This window comes from Monodon monoceros, unplaced genomic scaffold (assembly GCF_005190385.1).
Source record: "Monodon monoceros isolate NGI ecotype Baffin Bay Population unplaced genomic scaffold, NGI_Narwhal_1 Super_Scaffold_16, whole genome shotgun sequence".
Classification (NCBI taxonomy): domain Eukaryota; kingdom Metazoa; phylum Chordata; class Mammalia; order Artiodactyla; family Monodontidae; genus Monodon; species Monodon monoceros.
The window spans coordinates 65,546,270-65,570,286 of record NW_021703772.1 but is presented as its reverse complement, the minus strand read 5'-3'; the positions used below and the strand labels follow the sequence as shown (position 1 = coordinate 65,570,286).

At 34.5% G+C, this 24,017-nt stretch overlaps 1 protein-coding gene across 3 annotated transcripts in view; it reads right to left on the bottom strand.

The window, feature by feature from the left end:
- Nucleotides 1–24,017, bottom strand: part of SCN9A (sodium voltage-gated channel alpha subunit 9) — a 148,237-nt gene that overhangs the window by 18,858 nt on the left and 105,362 nt on the right. For all 3 annotated transcript variants that reach the window (XM_029225298.1, XM_029225300.1, XM_029225299.1), the window contains 3 exons: nucleotides 13,897–14,017; nucleotides 4,061–4,215; nucleotides 2,367–2,540 (listed from right to left, as the gene is read on the bottom strand). In XM_029225298.1, the coding sequence (XP_029081131.1) occupies nucleotides 2,367–2,540; nucleotides 4,061–4,215; nucleotides 13,897–14,017 (450 nt within the window). The remainder of the gene's footprint in view (nucleotides 1–2,366; nucleotides 2,541–4,060; nucleotides 4,216–13,896; nucleotides 14,018–24,017) is intronic.

Here is a 24,017-nt window from a genome sequence, read left to right as displayed (position 1 = left end):
GAACATTTAAGTAAAGCAACTATCAAAATTTCAATTGGAATAAAGCCCAAGGCATAACAAAGTGTGTGATTCTGAAGCTAAGTTAAAAGAGTGTGGCAATCACTCAACCAAATCGAAGTCCCAGTATAGACCTTTTTCAAAAGCACTCTGAAGACTCATGACTTTGAGATGAGGCAAATTCCCCAGAAGATTATTCTGACCTACAGTTTCTCAGAATTGGCACCAAAGATCTTCCTATCAATAATTAGTGGGAGAAAATCTCAATTGTACTGAAGAGAGCACACAAGCAGGTGATCTCACTGGCTTCACAAACAACATAGACACACAAGAACTTCGTCATATTAGACGGACCCTCCACAATCACCATCACCAGTATCCAACAGAAATTTGTGTTCTTGTCGTAAGTTATCTCAGAAGAAAGAACATGGACAGAAGTAAAATCAATACATGTTTTGGTAAGGACCAATGAGCTCTTCAATGACCCAAGATCTGGATCGGTAAATGTATTCAGTCTTTGAATAAGTTCCATTTAAAATATCCATTGTTTCACACTGCGTGCAGCAGGAGGCAATGCCTAAGAACAATGTCCGCAATGCAGTTCATTGGAATTAAGTAATGACTGAAAGATTGAAGTTTTCCAGGAAAGATTAGGAGCAACAGGAGAGTCAAGTTCCTTATGTTTAACTATTGAAGAAGTAGAAAAATGTATTGCTTGCAAGTTCACTACTGCTGCTATCAGAAACACAGTGAACTGATTTTTGAATCAGGATGTGTTGAAGTGTTTTGCTCTCATACAGTTACTTCTAAATGTCTCACTAAATGTAACATAACTCTTTGTTTTTAGGTGCTTATGCTATGTATTCAGAATTACTAACTAATCCTCAGTATCACTCTTAAATTCACCCAGTCATTCAGGTCCATTATTTCCCACTTAAGTATGCTTTAAAAAATGTGTATTTTTTAATCAGAATAATAAATGTTCCTTTTTAATCAGAAAAAAATAAAGGTTTAAAATGTCTATGATAATTTGAATAACCCCTAAGGAAATGGTTAACCTGATCTCCAAACCATTGTTAAATGAGTGTTATTATATTGAATATATGTAGTCTGTAACTAAGAACATATGTATACGCATATATTTATCTATTTATGTACACATGTGTATGTGCATGATATATGCCCCTACTGATGAATAATGCTCAATCAAATAAGTTTCAACTAATCAGGAAGCTTGCAGAAATCAAACAAATCCATCCTCTGAATATCAAATCAAAAGAATATCAAATCAGGTTCTGAAACCTGAATATGTACCAGAATCATCTGGAGATCTTATTACAAGAATTTTCTGCATCCCAACACCAGAGTTTCTGATTTAGTAGCACTTGAGTTGGACCTGAGAGTTGGACCTGAGTATCTATAACAAGTTCCCACCCACATGTGCCAATGCTGTTGGTTCAGGGATCACACTGTGAGAGCAACTGTGCTAGATAAATTTCTCAATTTTTGAGAAATAAAAAAAATCTCAGCTCCTCCCCAAAATCCACATGCCTAGATCTGCACCTCTATCAGCAACACAATTGAGTGGAGTTTTGCTCTCTCTGTTGCATTATGAAAACATTATATATATATAATTATATGCATTATGTGTATATATATATATATATACACACACACACAAACACACACATATATATAATTTATTTAGTTTTTTCAAAATGTTAAATATTTCAAATTGAAGCTATATAACTTCCCTGAATTCTGCATATTACATACCCCTAAATATTGAGAAGCGCTACTTCAGATTTTCAAATACAAAAAAATTTCATTATTAAATAGCCATATCTCTTTCTTAACTAAAAATAAATTCAACTCTACTTGTAAACATTTTTTATAATCTGAGAGATGAAAAGAACACTGACAATATTTTTAAGTTTCTGAATATCATATATTTTATAATTTTTAAAAGGTGTAATCATATTTACAGCTTAAGAGAAAAGAAATAATCTACATTCCTTCTATTATTTCTTATTTTGGTTAGCCTTTCTTTAAAACTATTGTATTACAAAAGTGTTCATCTTACCATTCATTTTTCTAGGCACTAACTATGTAACGTATATGAAAAAAAGGTGAATCAAAAAATAATCAAACATAAAATCATTAACATACAGTATCAAAAATTAAATATCTCATAGAGGAAGTCTGAGAGAACATAGGAGATATAACGTATAGCTATGCCTGCCTGGGAAAAAAAATTTTTTTGCATATCACCTATCTAAATGTGATAATATTTAACATTAGTGAAGGTTTTTGAGAACACTTATTTGTAAGAATAAATCCCCTTTTAAAATTTACTCAAAAGTACCTACATCGACAATTAAGAAATCCAGCCAACACCAGGCATTGGTGAAATAGGTTTTATAACCATATGCTATCCATTTTAGAAGCATTTCCAGAATAAAGATGTAAGTGAATATCTTGTCAGCATACTCCAGGATAATCTTAATGGTCTTTTTCTTTTCAATATATATATCTTCAAAAGCCTGTGAAAATAATATTCAGATTTAAATTTGGTACAACTTAAAGCTTATGATTCATGACAAAAACAGGAAATGAAATTCTGATAAAGAGAGCACTGAGATATAATACTATTACAGGCCAGCTGTCTTTCTTCTGGTTTACAGTTACCGTGTAACACTTAGTTCTAGCCTTTGCACCAGTGCAGGGGGCTGATCACCAGAGGTCAAGAGGAAGAGAGTACAAAAGAATGAAATTATTTATAGTGCCCTAAAAGAATCATGATCTCTGACACATTCAAGGATTTCCACTCATCTGACTCCCCTTTTATCCTCCTTCAAATTAGGTAAGTCCTAGTAACTTAAGACATGATTCCAGGGTCAGCCCCTTTTATAAATCTCTCTAACTCTGCACTCTACTTCGACACAGAAGTAGGATTTAAGCCCTCTCCTTCAGCTCTTATGTGCTTGTACATTCCCAGTGCCTAGCACCGTGTCAAGAACACAGCAGGAAAGGTTTGCTAAATGAATGAATGCAGTAGCTTAATAGGGCTATAGAACACAGACGATGGTTTCTTCCTTTGAATTTTGCACCAATACTTTAACATTCATTAAAAGTTTCAGCTCTACAAATCACTGTTATATTTATTCCATCAATGTGACATCTTTTATCACTTTCCAAGAAATTTTAGTAAGTGATAGACGATGGTACTGTGGTCATAGCCACAAGGCCCGTGGGAAATAATCTGAATGGACTTAAAGAAGTGATCTCACTGAAGCCACTGAAAATGACTGCTGACCTAAACAGGTCTAAAGTATTAGATTTTTCTCTTTCAAGTTTAAACAATATTCACTTTGTTGGAGAAAATGAAAGCAAAAGGACCTGTATCCTTGGTGGTAACACTGGACTACCTGTCCATAGTCACGGGCTTGTGCCATTCTTATTCTTCTTATTCCAAGTTCTTATATCAATACTTTAAAAATGATCCTTAGCACTTTTGGAGAAATGTAATCCTCAATATTGAAGAAAACAGAGAAGTTGGAACAGAGAGAATGGACAGATCCATGAAGATGCTGAGAGAATGTTCTAGCAGCTAGCAGAGGTTATGAAAGACAATGGAACTGAAAGGCAAGAACTGAAGTGCAGCCCTCAGGACTCTTCTGCTTCCCTTTTCCGAGTTCTGGAGGAACATCTACCGTTCTGAAATCCCAAGCAGACAACACTTCCTGCTCCAGAGCTTAATCATGCATATACTTCACTTACAAACACATCCCAATTCTGTATCACTTGTGCCTCTCACTTCCCTAATGCTCTCTGAGCTCCTTGAGAAAAGTATCTGGATCTTATCCAACTTTGCATTCAGGGCAGCAAGAATAATGCCAGGCATGGAGTAAATATTTACTGAGCTAACTAAAATTTTGTCCTTAGGACTGATCAGAGGGATTAATTTTTAAGTAAAACCATTTGCCATGATATTTTTATCTTCAACTCATCTATTAAAAATAATGACTTAATTGATTTAAGCCTTAGATGTCAGATCACTTACCAGCGCACCACTGCTAAGCAAGATCATGAGAACAATGAAGCTTTCAAACCAACTGTGCTCAACTATCCTATAGCAGGTCTTCCTGATGTTCCACCAGATTTTTCCTTTCCCTGATTCTGTGTTAACTTGGCAGCATGGGAGCCTCTGCACACAACCTGGCAAGAAAGACAGGCATGTAAAATCTGGATATTCAGAATACATAAAATACTTAACATACATTATTTAATGCAAAGCGCTCCCTATGATAGTTCCTCAACCAAATAATTTCTAACACTTACACCTGAAGCTTCAAATAGTTTCAACTTGGATGCTACCTTTTCTCATCTCTTAACTCTCCCTGGTGTTTTCTTAATACTTGTATCAGTAATTTCTAACTTGGGATGTATTCGTGTTTTCTGTTCTTCCCTAGTTTCTCATCAATCTCCTCTACAGTGTTTAAACCGCATATTGTTCTTTTTATGATTGCAGCCCTAATGTAATCCTAATACACAATGAGCAGTAAATAATTATTGGTTAACGAATGAACTAAAATCTCAAGACAAAAATGTATTTCATGGCCTTCTTGATATGAATTTAGTCTACAGTCTGGTGCTGCTTCAACTCCTCTATAAAAAACCCTTTGAGAAACAGCATTCTATGTAATACTTTAAAAATTAGTAGAAGGTCTTATAATTCAGTTCAAAATAAACAGATCTTGATTACAAGAAACAGATGAAACTGTTTCAAGTACTATAAGTTAAAAACAAATCTGACTCTGGAATCCCAGATGTAAAACACACTGCTATAAAAAACTGAAGAATATTTTATTTAAAGCTGTTTAGGTTAATTCATTCATATCCCCATCAAACATTTATTGATTAACCTTTTTACTCAGCTGTGTACATAGTTTCTTCTCCTCAAGATATCTATTACTGGTTTTTGGTTAGGCGGCTAGATATAGAAATAAATGACTATAACTGGATAATGCAACTAAAATGACAGATATGCTGGGGTTATGTTTGATAGCTTGGAAGAAATTCACCTAACCTGGCTTATTTGTTGAGGAAGTGAGGTCAGAGGAGGTTTTCTGGAAGAGGTGGGACCTGAACTGAATCAAAGTAGTAGCCAAAAAGAGTGGAGTGGAATTCCAGGCCAAGAGGCAGCAAAATGTGCCGTGTACAGGACTTACAAGTAGTTCAGAATTTTGATGAAAGCAAAGTGTACAGAAAAGGCATGGATGAGAGATAAGGAAGAGAAACTGGTCAGATTATGGAAAGCATTTTCTCCCACCTTAAGGAGTTTGGCTATATCCTAAATCCTAACGAGGAGTAAGTGAAGGGTTGTTAAGCAGAAAATTACATAGGAAGATTGTAATTTAAATAGATGTCTCGGGCTTCCCTGGTGGCACAGTGGTTAAGAATCCGCCTGCCAATGCAGGGGGCACGGGTTCGAGCCCTGGTCCGGGAAGATCCCACATGCCGCGGAGCAATTAAGCCTGTGTGCCACAAGTACTGAGCCTGCACTCTAGAGCCTGTGAACCACAACTACTGAGTCCGCACGCCACAACTACTGAAGCCCACACACGTAGAGCCCATTCTCTGCAACAAGAGAAGCCACTGCAATGAGAAGCCCATGCACACTGCAACAAAGAGTAGCCCCCGCTCACTGCAACTAGAGAAAGCCTGTGCGTAGCAATGAAGACCCAACGCAGCCAAAGATAATTTTAAAAAAATAAAATTAAATTAAAAAATAAAATAAATTTATAATAATAATAAAAAAATAAATAGATGTCTCCAGCAACTGTAGAGGATAAGTTGGAAGAGAAGAAGAAGGAGGGGTGGGGAGCAAAGAAAGACCCAGAGCTAGAAAACCATTTAGGGTCTGGTTCAGTATCCCCAACAAGAAGGATAGATTTGGGCAGCTCTGGTTAGGAACTAGAGCAATAACAGAGTCAAGACATATTTGGCCGGTAAAATCAACACATTTGCTGACTGATTGGATATGGGATGTAAGAGGAAGGGAGAAGCCCAGACAACTGGGTGGATATCAGTAATGAAATGAAGACCACAGGAACAGGAGCTGCTTGGGGTGGTAATGAGTTTGAGATGCCAGTGAAACCTCTAAATACAGACATCCTGTAGATATTTGGAGGTGTGAATCTGAAGCTCAGGGGAAAAGTCTGGGCTGGAAAAGAATGTGTAGGAATCATTAGCACATATGTGTCAGCTGAGATCAGGACAGTTGTTGAGGTCACACACAAAAAAGTATTTAGGATGAGGAGAGAAAAGGGTCAAGTCTGGAACATTCTGGGACAGCAATATTAAGAGACAGAATTCAGTGGTATGCTGGAGCCAACTCATACTGGTTCTTGACAACTTATTGTTAAATTGCCAGGAAATTTTGCTAGCCTGTTGTTAAATGCAGCTGTTAGCAAAAATTAAATTGTATAAACTTAAAAGTATAACTTACTTTAAAAAGGTAATAAATACTAAAAATATATTACTCTACATTTTACTATTATCTATGCTCTTGAATATATTTAAGCATTCTACCTGGTTGGTAGAATATGTTATACTGTTGGGCTACTATGTATCTCTTCCCAACTCTACATGCAGCAAAGTCACACCAGTAGTTTGAGATCAGCCATGGTGGGAATCTTTACAAAAGTCATCAAATGCTATAAATCCAGGCTTGTTGATTTTCTAGAGTAGAATTAAGAAAGTGATGGAGAAAACGTTAATAAAACTGGAAAAGTATGCCATATTGGTAGCCATTACACTGTGAATAGCACAAAAAATTGAGGAAATATTCCTTCATTATTCGAATTCTATTATCTGATTCAGCAAAGATTTGTTCACATCATTGATGAATGAGTCAAGTTCTGACACACAGCCTTTTTGTTTCACTCTCACCTTACTGATTAATGTAAATGAAAATACCAACCAACCTTCAGGTTAAAACTATACTTGCTCATCAGTTGCAACCACTGTTGTTTATAAATACAAAATTTTGGCAAAATTCAACAAAAGCATTCTGTGGGAACCAATTAGCTATATGAATGTTCAATGAAGGATGTTGATTATATTACTGCCTGTAAATTGTGTACCACATATCCTTTATATCAGTAAAATATATGGTAAACTGATGGATGTATGCATACTTTCTTTTTCTTGGAGAACTGGTTGTTAAACATTTATCTGTCCACCACTGGGAAAGGTGGAAGATGAGAAAACCCTGAAGGAGGTGACAAAGTTGGGGTGGGGAAAATGTACAAGAGGCTGCGATAAAAGAAAAGTCAGGGAAGAGTTTCATGAAGGGCTGGTGAACACAGCTATGACCAAGTGAGGCTCAGAGAGATAATGATTGAAATTTAAAAAAAAATTAAAGTTGATTAAAAAATAAATCATCAAAATTACTTAAAAAAGGAAGAATTTAAAAAGAGGAACTACAGTGAATTCTTCTCTTAAAAATTTTAGATCAAAAACCTCGTTTGGAGGGAATGTAGAAGGTGGGAAAGCAAGAAGGAACAGCATTTTTTAGAGACTTGTTTTAGAAGTTTGGAAGTTAGGCACTCTAAAAATAATTTACTTGTCTATGAAACAATATATTTCATTAAAAATACTGAGCCTATCAAGTAATAACTTCATATAATCATAAGCTGTCTGTCCTGAAACAACAAAGGTAGAATTCTCTTGATGAAATACATTTTTTGGACAATGTCTTGTTATGGCTTCTTTTACGATTCTGTAGCGAAATTAATTCATTGATCCTTAATATGAGGTATCTCCTAGTACTTTACTTTCCAGTTTTATAGAAATGTAGCAAGTTATGTTTTTCTCCCAAGTCTGACATTTTTGCTAACAATTTTATGTGTTCCTGTCCTTTCTCTCTGGAAACTTCTAAGTTCCCAGAAGGCTGAACTGTTTCTGTTATGCCCTTTCTTTCTGCTCACAGTACTTACTACAATCCTCTACATAGATTCACATGCTGGGATAGTTGACTTAAAAGACATAACCCCCCCAAAAAGAGCTCTAAAATAATCTAAGCATTAGTCATGATCTGAAGGGTCATGTCTTTGTGAATTCTAAAATTTACACAAAATTTGGATGAAACAGAAAAAAAAAAAAACAGGGTGAAAGGAAAATATACACATGGCTTCATTTATCCTATGTTAATTACAGTTCACATGACCTCAGATCTGAAAGAATTTATCTTCATTGTATCTAAAACAATTACTTTATATCTCAAATGCATTTAGTAAAGAAAGAATATTTTATAAAATGATATGAAAAAATAGTAAAAGGTAAGGCCAAAAATTGACACCAGATCATCTTTTTCGGGGCAAAAGAAAACACCAGATAGAGTGGAAAAATTTAAGATGGAATTTTTTTTTATTAACTTAATGCTTGAGACTTTAGAATTTATTTTAAAAACAAAGATCTTGTGCAGAACAGAATCTATCTGCATCAAGTATAATTGCCGGAGGAGAAAGTTATCTCTTTGGTTAAGAAGATTTTACTATTTGGGATTTCTTTTTGTAGGTCTTAAGGTGGAAGAGAAATATTATTCTTATGATTGAGGCAGGAAAAGGCACTATATATTCTAATTAGAAAAGTAAGTAAACTTTTTATCTGAGAGGAAGGTTCATAAGCATTGTCCTCAGGATTTATCACACCTCAGAGAGTTTCTCTCTTATTTTGAGCAGGAGAATAGGACCACTGCCTGTCTAGCTTTTATGCAAAGGCATATCCCAAGAGATTTCCAACCTAGCTGGTTAGCAACGCTATATCACACCTTCTTTTTTAAAAGGACTATTAATTAAATGTAAATACAGCACAGAATGTCTCAAACATTTTAATAGGTCCCCATGGGTAAATGCTATTTCTTTTGGGTGGTTTCATTAATTTGCTCTTGTGATCCATTAAATAAAATCTCTATTGTGTTTCATCATGTTAAACTAATGCTTTCAAATAAAAAAGAAACCACAGGCCTCTTCTAAGTTTAGCCATTAATAAAAATATAACAGCATGATCAGTATAATATAAAAATTTATTAGGAAAACATGTCTTTTTTTAAACACTTCTTAAAAACTTCTAAATCCTTTAAAACAAGTTTTTTGTCCACATTTTCTTTCCAAAAAAAGACAAAAATAGGCACAAAGGTTATTGGTTATTGTGTCACTAAACTTAGAATTAGTTATTAGTTATTTTATAGGAAGTGGAATTCAGAACATTTTGGGGGAAAGTTGAGTTAGCTCCTCCTACTAAATTAATAGAAAATACATTATTTTAAGGAAAAGAGTGTATCCTTCTCACACCCTAATCTTGATTTTGTGAGTTACTAATTGTATAATCCAAAAGGAGTATAATATAAAACCAAGCAGAATCAGAGTCATGTCATGTTCATAATTATATAGATTGCAAAGACATGTAGAATTAAGGATAGTGAAGAGCAGTACCAGATCTGGGGAAGGTACCTGAAGTCTTGAATGACAAAGCTAATGAAACAGAACTAAGGAAAACCACAGAATAAGAGGGAGGAGAAAAAGGTGAAGAGGAACAAGATGCAAATGAATAAAGTGATAGTTACGAAGTTAAAAAGGATCAGTGGATGTGAGGCTATGAACAACAAAATCATTTTAGCGTTCGTCTTCACTGAAACACAACTATTCTGATTTAACTCTCCCACTTCCTTTGATTTTTCTGCTGCCTTTCAGGTAACAAAAACCTCTAGAGGCCAAATGCTGCTGTAAATTGGCACTGGTTCTAGCGCAACACCTGTCAACCAATCATGACTTGGTAAGGGTCATTTCCACTATGAGTAAACAAGTTCCCAATTTTCCATCCTGTCAAGCCCACTCATTTTGAACTCTTCATGTGGAAACCATCTATTTCCAGTTTCTTGAGGCCCCGAGCTTGGTGTCATCTTTGACTCTTCTGAAGAGAAGAAAGCTTTAACACCCAACATCGAATCCACCAGCAAATCCCTTCAGCTTTAACTTGAAAATATACTCAGAATCTCATACTCTCACCATCCCCAATACTCCCACAGTAGTCTATGCTCCCATCATCTCTCACCTGGATTACCGCAGGGACATCCAAGAGGTTTCCCAGCTTCTGCCCTTGCTATCCACCTATCTGCTCTTAAGATGGCATTTCGTGAGACTTCTAAATGAGATTCTTATGCTTTTCAGTGCTCTTGAGATCTGGCCTCCGCTGTGTCTCTAACCTCAACTTCTACCACCCTTTCCACCTCTCAATCTGTTCTACTCATACCGGCCTCTTGATTTTGTTTTCAAATGTGCATATCGCCACTTCAGGGCATGTGCCTTCATTACTCTGCTTAAAATACTCTTCCTTCATATATTTGCATGGTCCAATGTTATCTTTTTAGAAAGGCCTTCTCTGACCACTCTATTTGTATGAGAGTAGGCTTCTACCCCTCAGTCTTAGTATTCCCATTTTCACTTTACTTCTCCATAGCATGTATCACTTATCAGACCTACTAAATATTTATCTATTTATTTGGGTAAGAAACATTGTTTTGTTTTCCCTGCTCTCTCTCTGTCTAGTGCTCAGGTCTGAGCCTGGCAGACAGAAGGTATTTAACGATTATTTGTTGATTGGATAAAAGAATGATTAAGTGGATAAAGGGTTGAAGGGCTCAGAAAATTGGTTGCCCTGTTTAATTTATCAGGCTGAGCCTCTTAGCCCAGCAGGTCCGGTGAGTATAAAGTCTCGAGTGGAGCACAGCTGCTCAAAGTGATATGACTCAGAGATGTGTGTTTGCTAGTAGATTTTCTTGTCATTTAAAAAAATATATTTATCTGTTTATTTACATTTTTATTGAGAACATACATATAGTACACATATTTTAAGTATACAGATTGATATTCTCATGTAACAGCCATGCAGGTCATGATATAACATTTCCAAGCACCCAGAAATCACCCTCATGCCCTTTCCCACTCTGTACCTGCTAAAGGTAACCACTAGTCTGACTTCTATCTTTGTAGATTGATTTTGCCTATTCTTCTCCTATTTTGCCCATTTCTTCCAGCTTTACTGAGGTATAATTGACAATTAGAAATTGTATATATTTAAGGTGTACAACTTGATGATTTGATATAGGTTTATACTGTGAAATAATCACCACGATCAAGTTAATTAAATTGCCAACACCTCACGTAGTTACCAATTTCTTCTTTTTGGGTGCGTTGAGAACACTGAAGATCTACCTTCAGCAAATCTCAAGTACACAACACGGTATTGTTAACTATACTCATATTGTTGTCCATTAGATTTCCAGAATGCATTCATCTTGTACAACTGAAACTTTGGTTCTCAGTAAATTTTCAGTGGTCAAGACCACAATTCACTGAAAATGTGTTTCTATAATATCTCATATACTAGACTCAAATTAGAAGTTATGAAAAAAAAAGAATGAATAATCTCAAAGTCATTATATAAGTATTCTCATTGGTGTTTTATAGGATTAAAATAGCTTTTGTAAAGTTTGATCTCAGTAAGATAGCACCTACAGTCTGAAATAGCTTAGCATTAATACTTTCTGCAGAGGGTTTAAGGTTTTCTAAAGCCCTTTTCTGATATAGAGCCATAATTTGTTTGATAAGCCCAACTTCTTTCTGGTTATCCTAGAATTTTAAGTCAGGGTCATTCATAAAATGTGTGGAAGAAATCTTGGTAGCATCCGTACAAATTTAAGTTTACATGGTACTAGTCAATTTAATTTTATCGTGATGCTGAAATACATGATGATCTTAAATGCCTTTAACATGAACACTTCTAAAGAAAACTCCATGTGTTTTGCTTATGGTACTAATTTGAGCTAACACAAATTTCTATTAATTGGGTGTCACACTTTTTTGCCACTCACACACACAAAAAATGACATTTGGCTTTTATTTAAGAGAAATCATGCATCCATTGTAGTTTGCAGATATCTTTATTTGCCGGTCATTTTGTTTACTGCATGAGTGTTATAGAAGACTGGTTGAGAAAATCTTGAAGAATGAAAGCGAGTCAGTGATTTCTACAAAAAAAACACAAATGCTGAGAGTTTAAGCCCATGAGTAGATCGCGAGCCAATAGCATCAAGGCTACCATTGCTTCTAGATAAGACTGTTAACAAAATACTTTAAAAACAATAAGGAAACTAGAAGGAGATGAAAGACAGTACTGTGCTAATTAATTTATTAATGCTATCTCATTTAATCTCCTCAACATCCCTATGATATGGATGTAAAATGTACCCATTTTACAGATAAGGCGTCTGAGGTACTAGACTGAAATGTGCTCAAGGTCTCATAGAGAGTTAGCAGTAGGCCAATTAGAACTCATATTTATCATGCTCCAAAGCTTGTACAATAAATTATCGTATTACATTGCAACCCTACTCTAGGTTTGCATTTTTACTTAGATGACACAATACTTGCTTAGAAAACTGCATACTTTCCCAAGTCAAGTTGAAAGTTAGTGCTTTGAATAAAATCCCTGAAAAATTCCAGGAGTAGTAAGAAGTTCAGTAAGATAGAAAGTGAAAAGGAATGAAAAGAGGCACTGTTATAAAATAAGACACTGAGGCCAAATGTAAAGGGCCTTACATGCCAAGTTAAGGACTTCAGGTTTTATCTTACCAATGGTTCTCAAATTTTAGTGTGCATCAGAATCCCCTGAAGGACTCGGACCCTATCTCCAGAGTTTCTGATCAACTTGTGTGTTTTGTGATCAACCTGTGGCTAGAAAGGGAGAGGTTAGGACTGACTTAAAGTCTAGCTTGAGAGGCAAGATAGATCATGATGTCACTAAATGTGATAGAGACTGGAAGAAGCTGTAGATTACATGTGGAAACCCCACTGAAGTTTGTTTTGAACTTAAACTGTTGTTTAAAGACAACAGATGGAGATGAGCAATGGGGAGCTGTAGGCAGATCTGGAACTTGAATGAAGTCAGGGGTAAAGATAAAGATTTAAGAGCAACAACACAGAAATGGGTGCTTACACCACAGACATGGATGAAACCGCTTAGGGCTAGAGAATAAGAAAAGTAGATAACCAAGCATCAAAATGTGGGGAAACATCATTATTTAAGGTTTGTGCATAAAAAATAGTCACTAAAAGAAACAGGGGGGGCTTCCCTGTTGGCGCAGTGGTTGAGAGTCCGCCTGCCGATGCAGGGGACACGGGTTCGTGCCCCAGTCCGGGAGGATCCCACATGCCGCGGAGCGGCTGGGCCCGTGAGCCATGGCTGCTGAGCTTGTGCGTCCGGAGCCTGTGCTCCGCAACGGGAGAGGCCACAACAGTGAGAGGCCCGTGCAAAAAAAAAAAAAAAAAAAGAAACAGGGGAAGAAACTCAGAATTCTCAGTGATGTAAAAGAAGAACAAAAATAGAGTGTGGCCTCTGAAACCAAGGGAAGGAAGAATTTTGAGACAGACTATGGTCAACTGTCTCAAATGGTTTCCTGACAGAGTAGCTCCAGCTTTTGATGAAAAGGACAACAGTACCATCTACCCCATTAATTTGTTTACTGGTTCCATGGAGCTGAGAACATGAATTAAGGACCTAAAGGAGAATATGAACATCTTTCAGTAAGTAGAGTGCTATATAGTATAACAGCGTCACCGTCATAAATGACTGTTAGTAGCATATCGTAAATGTGGAAACTGAAGCTTAGAAAGCTCCAGCAACTTGCCCTTAGTCACAGAGCCATGACTGAATCAGCATGGAATAGAGTCTTCTGACTTTTTACTCATCAACCCCCAGTAAGTATTAGGTTTTAAGACCAAAGCCAAAACACTAATAAATGGCTGCTAACTGAGGTCTCAATTTTTCTCTTACCATCTGTAAAACAGGCCTCTGGCTCATCTGAATTTACAGGCTCAGCCTCTGCTTCCTCTCCTTCTCCTGGCACAGGGTTATCAACTGTGCTGCACTCAGAGGAACTCGATCCGTTCAGCCTCTAAAAAGAAATTCACCACCCCACCAGAGAGTTCATTTAGGGTTCATTCAAATCTTGCATTAAAACCATATTTGATAATCAGAGTCATGCAAAGTGTTATGAAAAGAGATTAACAGTATGATGGCCATAAAAACATATAAACATATAAACATACATTGAGGTCATCTGTGCTTGATCTTTCTATCTACACATCCTGTGAAAAATACATTTCCTTATTTTTCGTATGCTAACAAGTTATGGACAGAATTAGTCTTAAGGTAATATTTTTATGTAAACTATAACATCTGCAAAGTATTGGCCACATTTTTATTTTGTTTTATGTTTAATATAAATTTGTATACACCAATAATTACTATTTTAGAACAACCAAGACCCTGATAGAAATAATATACGAGTGCCAAATTGCCAACACCTGATAATTGAAAGGTCAGATCTGACAACTGGCAGAAAAAGCTTGTTGGTACTTAAAATTTTTAAAAAGAATAAAACCAGTGTAAAATGAAATCCAAACATATTTTTTTCTATTAACGCTTGGATTTGAGAATATGTATCAGGATGATATAGATAGAACGCCTTTCATCAAAACAAAAAAAGTCAAATACTGTATTGGAATCAAAATGTCAAAGCCCATAGTAATTATCTTATCCAATACCACCTATTTCAGTGATAGAATTTCAGGATACAGTAGACGAGATCATAAATATTATTTATAATGTCAAGAGATAGTGGCTACTAAAGTGAGCACCACATGCAAACTCTGAAACAAAGACTCCATGAAATTGAACATGGCAGACCAACACATGAGAGGAATGAACTCATTGTCATTATGATCATAAAACTGATCATAACACAAATTTTCCCCACCCAGAACTTTGTGATCAAACATGATGTTTACACACATACACATACACAGAAAGTTTTAGATAAAATACATACAGCAATTGTAGCAAAACTGTGTCAAATTTTCCTAATATTATTTTATAAGGGGTAGAGCAGCACATCAATGGAAGAGTTCAATTTTCATTCTCATTTGCTAAACGACATGTGAATATTGAAAACTACTAGTTATTATAGCATGTACTTCTCTTAATAAGATTACAGCTTTACTTGTTTTTTTAAGAATAATTCAAACAAATGTAAGTGCTAAAAATGAGGAAATACTTATTTCATTTAAATTGATTCTTCAATCTATTGATTTGCATTAAGATCATAGGCCCAAACTAAAATATTAACTTTTAGAGAATGACTTTGGAAGCTAAAAGTATACTTTATGGGTACCACATTAAATTCTCAGTACTATTATTATCACACAGTATTCAGTATCAGTAAAAAAGGCATTGATAAGAATTGAACATAAGGAATGATGTAAGCAAAGTGGTTTGTATAACTGAGGTAAAGAATTATGAACACTCTATTAAATTACTACTTCTAATCTACATTGGCATAGAAGTATTATTCCCACATAGTCGAAGAGTTTTAGAATATTACGTTATTAACAGTATCAATATGAAATTTCACTTAAGAAGCAGGTTAAACTGATTGAATTAATCTAAAATTACTTAAAAAAACAAATAAAAATTAATTGTAAGACAATATCCTGTAAGACCTAAGGTTTCAAAATATATATTACTCCAGGAAACAATGGGGAAACTTATAATTATTAATATGTCCTATTGTGCCAATTACCACAAAAACCCATTTTAAGTACCATATCTAAAAGACTACAATTATTTGATGTCTTCAATTCCTGACCTTTCAGTTGCAAGTGAACTGTCACTAGGGAAATGAAGGACAAGGCACTATGATTCTGTGGAGATGAGACCAAACATTTCCATGCTGAAAAGAAGTTATTGGCTTGGACCTTGAGGAAAAGCAGTGGGTGAAATAGCTGATAGAATACAAAGCGCCTCCCTGCTATTAGCCAAAATGCTGACAACTAGGATATAGTTATAATGATTTTTCTCTCACCTTGTAACAACTTTTAAATAAAATGTTTCAAATCTGCAGAACACTGATGTATGTTAAATTAATGAAAGCATCTTCAACCTCAACATTTGGTTTTCTCACTCTTTAAAGGAGCATTAACAAAGCAGACTTATGCCAAGTTAATTTATAAGTAAAAATTAAGATGATTTTATGACGTGTATTCTTGCCATTGAAGCCTTTCCCACCCATAACTTTTATGGCAATATTTTGTCAATTAAATTCGGAGTTTGGCTCGGATCTTACATCATAAATGACAGTTATTCAAAATGATTCCTCATTGGAACAGAAATTATCAAAATATTTAATATGAACTATAATTTGTATCACAAGCCAAATTCAATGTTTAGAATGTTTTTAGGAATTCAATGTTTTCCTGGGAATGCATTAAGTATTCACAAGTAGCTATTTCAGTACTGTATATAATGTTAAATATTTATGGGCATGTCCTAGCAATATAGACAGTTTAGTTTTAATCTATTCAGCTTTTAAACTTCATACGTACTAAAGCAGAAGTTTCTTTAACAGGGTCCAAAAAGGACATTTTTAAATAGAAAGGCTAACATCTATTACAAAGGTTTTCTCTTGAAGGTAAATTCTTTTAAATCTCATAGTAGGCACTGCTAGATTTAACTATTGAATCTTCTTTTATTCTTATTTAGTATACAGTGAAGATCAAGTCAATCATTTGTATCATTTTACATAATTAATTATATGATTATTTTCATTTCTGTATACTCAATCATTTAGTTTTCTTGTGATTTTGGAAATGGAAGAATAGTTATACTATACTAACAGCAGTGAAATAAATACTTCAGTATGAAAAAGTTCCCCTCTGGTTTTATAAATAGGTCATTTTAAAATTTCACGACGATTTTATTTTTAGTAAAATGTGAAATATACTTTTTGTCTATTACTTCTTTGCTTGTCAACAAAGATAATTCTTAATCTGTGGTGGTCTACATATAAATAGAAATAAGTGTAAAAATAGGACCATAAAGGTAGACTCACTAGTATAGTATAGAATAGGAAATATGCTATTGTTAGCATTCCTGACTTTTTATTAAATAATATGGTATTGACTGTAGGTACTTTCTAATTTTTTTCTTTCTTTCCTTTAAATAAAACCTATACACTTGATTCAAAAATTTCAAATGTACAATAGCATGTGATGAAAAATAAAAGTCCCCTCCACTCTCGCCCTGATTCTATTTCCTTTAGGTAATTACTATACTATATATATGTACTTTTTGACATGTGTTTCTATATTCTTCAATGAGCATCCATAAAACACTGAAGTAGTTTTGAAACATCCTACTCTTGATTATAAACTTATGTAGCTATTTCACTATTGAAAATATGATCAAATTAAAGCTTAATTATTCTTCATGGATCTCCTTTTGTCTTGAAGGTGTGTTTTCTACAACACTGCATATAGTTAGAAACTCTGTTAAATATAGGTGTCATATGAAAAGCTGCCCTAGGCTGGTCACTTACAAATTTGTTACTGTCATTTCCTGAAATAGGCGATCTCATTGTAAGCCTATTTGATGCTAGTATAGGATGGTGGTTAATGCTAGTTGGTCATTTATTTCAAGAGGTATGAAGTAGGATTGCCTAATAACTTAACAATCTGGCACTCAAAATCAAAAACACTATCAACATATAGCAGCACTGTAGAAAACACAGAACTCAACAAAAGCCTTATTCAAAGAGGATGGTTGGTGTTGAAAACATCCCAAAGATGTCATGTTTAAAGTACATGCTATAAGGCTGTTCGCTTCACACAACACAAGAAAGGTATTCTTTGAGTAGCAGAGTCTAGAATAGTTATTTCACCTGAACGTCCAAACAAAAAAACCCAAAGGACAGCAAGACTGAAAGAAGCAAATCAAAAGGAAAGGATGGGCATATAAGGGCAGAAAAATTATGGGAGACATTAGTGATACACTAAGCTCCACTGTATGTCAATAAACAAGAAAGACTTCTATTAGATTCAAATCAATATCACCCATCTTTTAATTTTATAGCCTAATTTTACAATTGATATCTATAATGAGGGCTCTGAATCTATAATGAGGAGTGAAATGGTAAAGTTTAGAATAAAGGATCAAAGAACATTTACAGAAGAATTCCACAGATAGCTACTATGCTTGTTTTTCCAAGTTTACCATTCTATTATGGGATAACTTGAATTTTAAAGCCAAAATATGCTTTCCTCTCCCTTGCAATTGTTAGGCTCTTTTTTTGCCTTCTGAAGAAATGCAAACACTACCCCTTTCAGCCTTTTAAAACTAAAGATTACCTATGGTATTACCATTTGCGGGTTTTTTTTTTTTGTTTTTTTTAAAGAGTAATGATATTTAGTTTCTTTACATGATTTAGCTTCTGGGCCCCTCAAAGTCCCTCAAATCCTTTTCCAGTCTCTCTGGAATTCTGCTTTCTCTCAAAATTATTTTTAAAAGGCAAATACCATATGCTAACACATATATATGGAATCTAAAAAAAAAAAAGTGGTTAAGAAGAACCTAGGGGCAGGACAGGAATAAAGACGCAGACATAGAGAACGGACTTGAGGACACGGGGAGGGGTAAGGGTAATCTGGGACAAAGTGAAAGAGTGGCATGGACCTATATATACTACCAAATGTAAAATAGATAGCTAGTGGGAAGCAGCCGCATAGCACAGGGAGATCAGCTCGGTGCTTTGTGACCACCTAGAGGGGTGGGATAGGGAAGGTGGGAGGGAGACGCAAGAGGGAGGGGATATGGGGATACATGTATACATACAGCTGATTCACTTTGTTATACAGCAGCAACTAACAACACTGTAAAGCAATTATACTCCAATAAAGATGTTAAAAAAAAGAAAAGGCAATGACCAAAGTTAAAAAGTACTCCAGATACACTTCATCAATGGAAAATTAAATATTTTTTCCTCTCTGTGATCTAGATTTTCATTTCACTTCCATTTAAATTAGCAGAAAATAGTTTATTTACTAGTTACAGTAAATTCTTTTCTCACATTATGGGCAACTAAAACTCCAGCACTTTTTCATATAAAGGGCAAGAAAATGGAGTTTTTCCTTTCCTAGCATTTTGTTTATCGCTACTAGAGAAGCTGTGTAGGCTTTTTGGGAACAGTTGTTCATTCAGCAGGAAATCTACTTAACAATTCCATCACAGGGTCAGATGGTTTATAGTATTAGTTGATGGAGAAATAATGAGGTCAAATCGCAGTCACCACCAGCAAAATTCAAAATAAAGCAAATAGTTTACTGAAAGTTCCTAGTTTTCCCAGAATCTTCTAGCTAGGGTACTTTCTATTCAATAACAGGACAATTTACGGGGCTGAAAGATCAAGATCAAGATCTTGTGTATGAAAACAAACAAACAAATGCAGCAAAGTTGGGTCATATAAGATCCGACCTACAGATTTCTCAGCCAGATCCTACAGTATCATCAACTTCTTTCTAATGGAAAGGCAAATGGCATTCACCAGTAAGGTCTTGAAAGGTAAAGCAACCACTGGTAGTCAAAGGCTTTGTGCACTAACACAGAACTGCTATTTGCAGAGGATAGCTTATTTAAATAGCTGGAATACAGTGGGCCAAATCAGAAAGAATACCTTAAAAACTTTAGGAACGAACACTTAAACAGTTCTATTTTTGAGGCCTGCTAGGAAACTCCAAGCAAACATGACAGGAAAATGTGAGGTAAAAGCATATACTCTATGACTCAAGGTCACTAAATATTATTTATAATAAAAAAGGAAATGACAAAAAACAAACTACCTGTACATCTGAGTGATTAATGGTATTCCCTAAAACTACCCATAATGAGGAAGGACAAGGAAAGAAATTCCAATTGGAAAAATTCCAATTGGAACGTTCCAATAGTTTTTAAATACCAGGGCTTCTAATACTGCAAACACAATGTAAAATAAAATTTGGCACAGATAAAATATATTTTTCCTAACCTTTATGTAGGTAGCTTCTGACAAAGAAAAGTATTGTATTTCAAGTCAATTTTTTGCAACTGAATTTTTGTTTATCTGGAGAACAACCACTCCTTAATATGTACCTCAAGTTTTCTAACAGTAGTTTGGTAAAAAAAAAAAAAAAAAAAAGTAATAATAATTTAGGAATTAAGCACACACACACATACACACACATATATATTTCTAGAAACAGTTTTCTCAAAAATTGTGTTTTAGCTGTACATATATAGATACTATTGTATATGTGTACATCTTAGGTTCTAGGGGAAGGAAATTTACTGCATTTTGGAATAAAATGGTTCTCTAAAATATTGCCTGTAAATCACCATCAATTTGAAATAGAAAAATTTGTCTTTTACCTAGGAGCACCTTTAAAATTAACTGCAAGTAAACTAGAACAATTATATGTTTCTTTTTAAATTTGAAACTCCTATCATTACTATTCCTAGAGTGTATCAATTTTAGGATAGAGTTTTGCTTTCATCATTGCAAACGGAAAACAATAATACAAACATCCTAACAATGACAGAGAAATTGAAAATATGACCTGCATTAAATATAAAAATGGCAAGATTCTTATTAATGTGGATTTTTTTCCTTCCAAGGAATTTTAGAGTTCATTCATTCAACAGATTATACTAAAATTAAAACAAGATATTATATCAGAGTAGTATATTTCTTTTATATGTGTTAGCCAGATACAGCAATTCATATTAATCTTTTAATTTTAGGGAAAGTGTTTCATGTCTTATTGACAGGTTTAGTGTTCACTTCATAATATGTTCCATTTAAACCTCTTATCTTTCTTGAGGCTACATGTATATCTATCTCCTCATGAAATATATTCAGTCATCCCTCGGTATCCTGGGAGGTTGGCTGCAGGGCCCCAGTAGATAGCAAAATCTGCAAATGCTCAAGTCCCTTATATAAAAAGGTGTAGTATTTGCATATAACATATGCACATCCTTCCATTCTCCCTTATACTTTAAATCATCTCTAGATTACTCATAATACCTAATACGATGTGAATGCTATGTAAATAGTTGTAAATAGAATGTATATGCATGTAAATAGTTGCTGGTGTACAGCAAATTCATGTTGTGGTGTTTGGAACTTTCTGGAATTTTTTCCCCAAATATTTTCAATCCCGATTAGTTGAAACTGCTCATGCAGGACACATGGATACAGAGGGCCAAACGTACATAATCAGAAACTTAGTCTCATCAGTGTGTAAATCTGCTCTGGAATCAAATTAATCATTTCAGGCATTTACAACTCATTCCTTCATAGGCAGAGCCCAGTAAATTATTAATTGATTCATTTTATATACTGCCAAATAAAAATCAAATATTACTGAATTAATTAAAGAAATAAAGTCCTAGTTATCATTGTGCTTAAAATAGTTTCAAAACATACTCAAAGTCTGGCCTAGAAGCTGGGTACTTTGGCTCTGTCTCCAACTTTCTACATGTGTACTCAGAAACTGTATGAGTCTCAATTTCCTTACCTGTGAATACACGACTAACACTAGAAAGGTCCTTTCCTGTTACAAGAATTTTATGTTTATGCCTGAAATATTTCTCCCACAAAAATTATTTCTTGAGTTTTAATTTACTGAATTTGAATGTGACAATTTTTATTTTTTCCCCCCGGCTTTACTGAGATGTAATTGACATACAGCATTGTGTAAGTTTAAGGTAAACAATGTGATAATTAGATACATGTATATATTGTGAAATGTTTACCACAATAAGGTTAGTTAATACGTCCTTCACCTCACATAATTACCATTTCCTTGTTGTTATTATGGTGAGAATATTAAAACTCTACTCTCATTGCAATAAACCTGACAATTTAGTATGACATACATCTATATATATACAGGTAACCCTTGAACATCATGGGGGTCAGGGCACGACCCTCTGTGAGGCCTAAAATCTGATTATAACTCGTAGTCAGCCCTCCGCATCCACCGTTCCTCAGCACCCTCTGTTCCACATCCGTGGATTCAACCAACCACAGATCGTGTAGTACTGTATTCTTTACTACTGAAAAAATCCCAGTATTAGTGGAACCACGCAGTTCAAACCCCTGTTGTTCAAGGGTCAACTGTATAGCTTAAATTAGGAGGGGAAGTTGATAGAGGTGTTTTAATTAAATGCTGCTTCAGTGGCTTCTGTTACATACTAACTTTTATAATCCAGCCAATAAAATTTATAGATCATGCACTTGAAATCACCTAAGGACATGAGAGATGTATCAAGGAATTAAGCAATAGAGTAACAAAAAATGATGGAATTGCCCCAGTGACATGCTGTGATGTCAATTTATCTATGGAAAAATTGTATATGTTTTAGCTTTCTTGCAATGGGTCAGGCAGAGAGATTTTGTAGCTGAACAGCATGCATGACACTGAAAAAAAATATCATATACATATGTATGATTTTTTTTTAGGTAACCTGTGTAAAAGTGGTCACATATGTCTGTGCCTGGTTAAAAGCACAGAGCTGCATCCTTGATGGATCCAGTTTGTTTTTACCCCTGTGAGAAGTAAGAAGGTCAGGTACTGAAGTCTGTAAATGCAGCATGATGGAACAGTTTAATCAACAGATTTGAAATGTTTAAAGACATATACCTGTAAGTAGAAATTAGTTATATTTGACAATGCATGCTATATGCTCAACGCAAAGCAATATATTTGAAACACAGTAATAAGATTAAATATCATTCAATACAGATTTAGAAATAATGAACTAAACAGTAATATAGTTCTGTTATTTAGGAGATGAATTTAAACACTATTGATATAATGTGCGACGGCAATCTTTTGCATTCTGCTTGCTCTTCATAACAGACATTTTAAAATAAGTGATCCTCAATATTGGAATGAGGTGAGAGTTGAGAGTATGTGGTTTTTGAAGTATATTCTAAAATTAGCATTTCTTGATTTACTTTTAATTTTGACATTTCAAACAGCATTACAGGAAAGGAATGTTTTCAAATTTATCAAAATATAAAAATTAAGAAACATTAATTTAAATGTCAGACCAAAATTTCACTGTTTTTAGACACAAGAACAAATCCAATAAAGATGAAAATAATTTCAAATAGTTTGGAACCAATCTGCAAAAATGAAATTATCTAAGTAAAATTCTGTAGGGGTGCTTTGTTTTGTTTTTGCAAGAATCTATGCATAAAAGATAGGATCAAATGTCAGCTTCCCCCAAAGGTGTAATTGAAACTAATCCCTAAATCTTGCCAAATCAAATGCATTTCTGGAGAAGATTATTATATTTTCTAAAACGCAGTAAAGAGAAGAAATCTAAACTGCCTGCAACTGCCTCTTTTTGGAAAAAACTTTATAAAAAATCTAAGGAGAGACAGACCTAATAACAATGTAATTAAAACCACCATATATTAAAAATAAATATTTAACTTCGATGACTACAAATATTTAAACAACTTTTTATAAAATCAATAAAAGGAATGAATTTAATAACAAGTAAGCACATTTAAGTTTCTCCAAAGATGATGGCTTTCAAAAATGGAATACTGAATAGATGAATAGGTGGATGGATAAAATGAATGAGTGAATCAGATGAACAACATGAATGTTTGTTCCTCTGCCTGGGATTTCCTTCTCCACCACATTCACACAATGAAATGATCTCCATCCTTTAGGGTCTAGCTTAGGTGCCACCTTCTTTCACGTGCCTTCGACCTGATATAATCCCTTACTTAATACATCCTCAATGGACTGGTTTATTATTCTCTTATGGACTGTACTTTGCTCTGCTCTGTTATATTATCAAAGTAAAATATAAGCTAATAAATTAACATTAAGGAGGATTAGACACTGAACACGAATCAGCAAATGCACAATACCATTAGAACAGAAAACCTGATCCTGAATTGCAACATTACAGAGATATAACAGAAAATAATTATATTCCTATCCACTCTCTTGCCTTTCTATGATATGTATTATGGTGGTTAAAGCTTGGAGCTCAAATTTTTA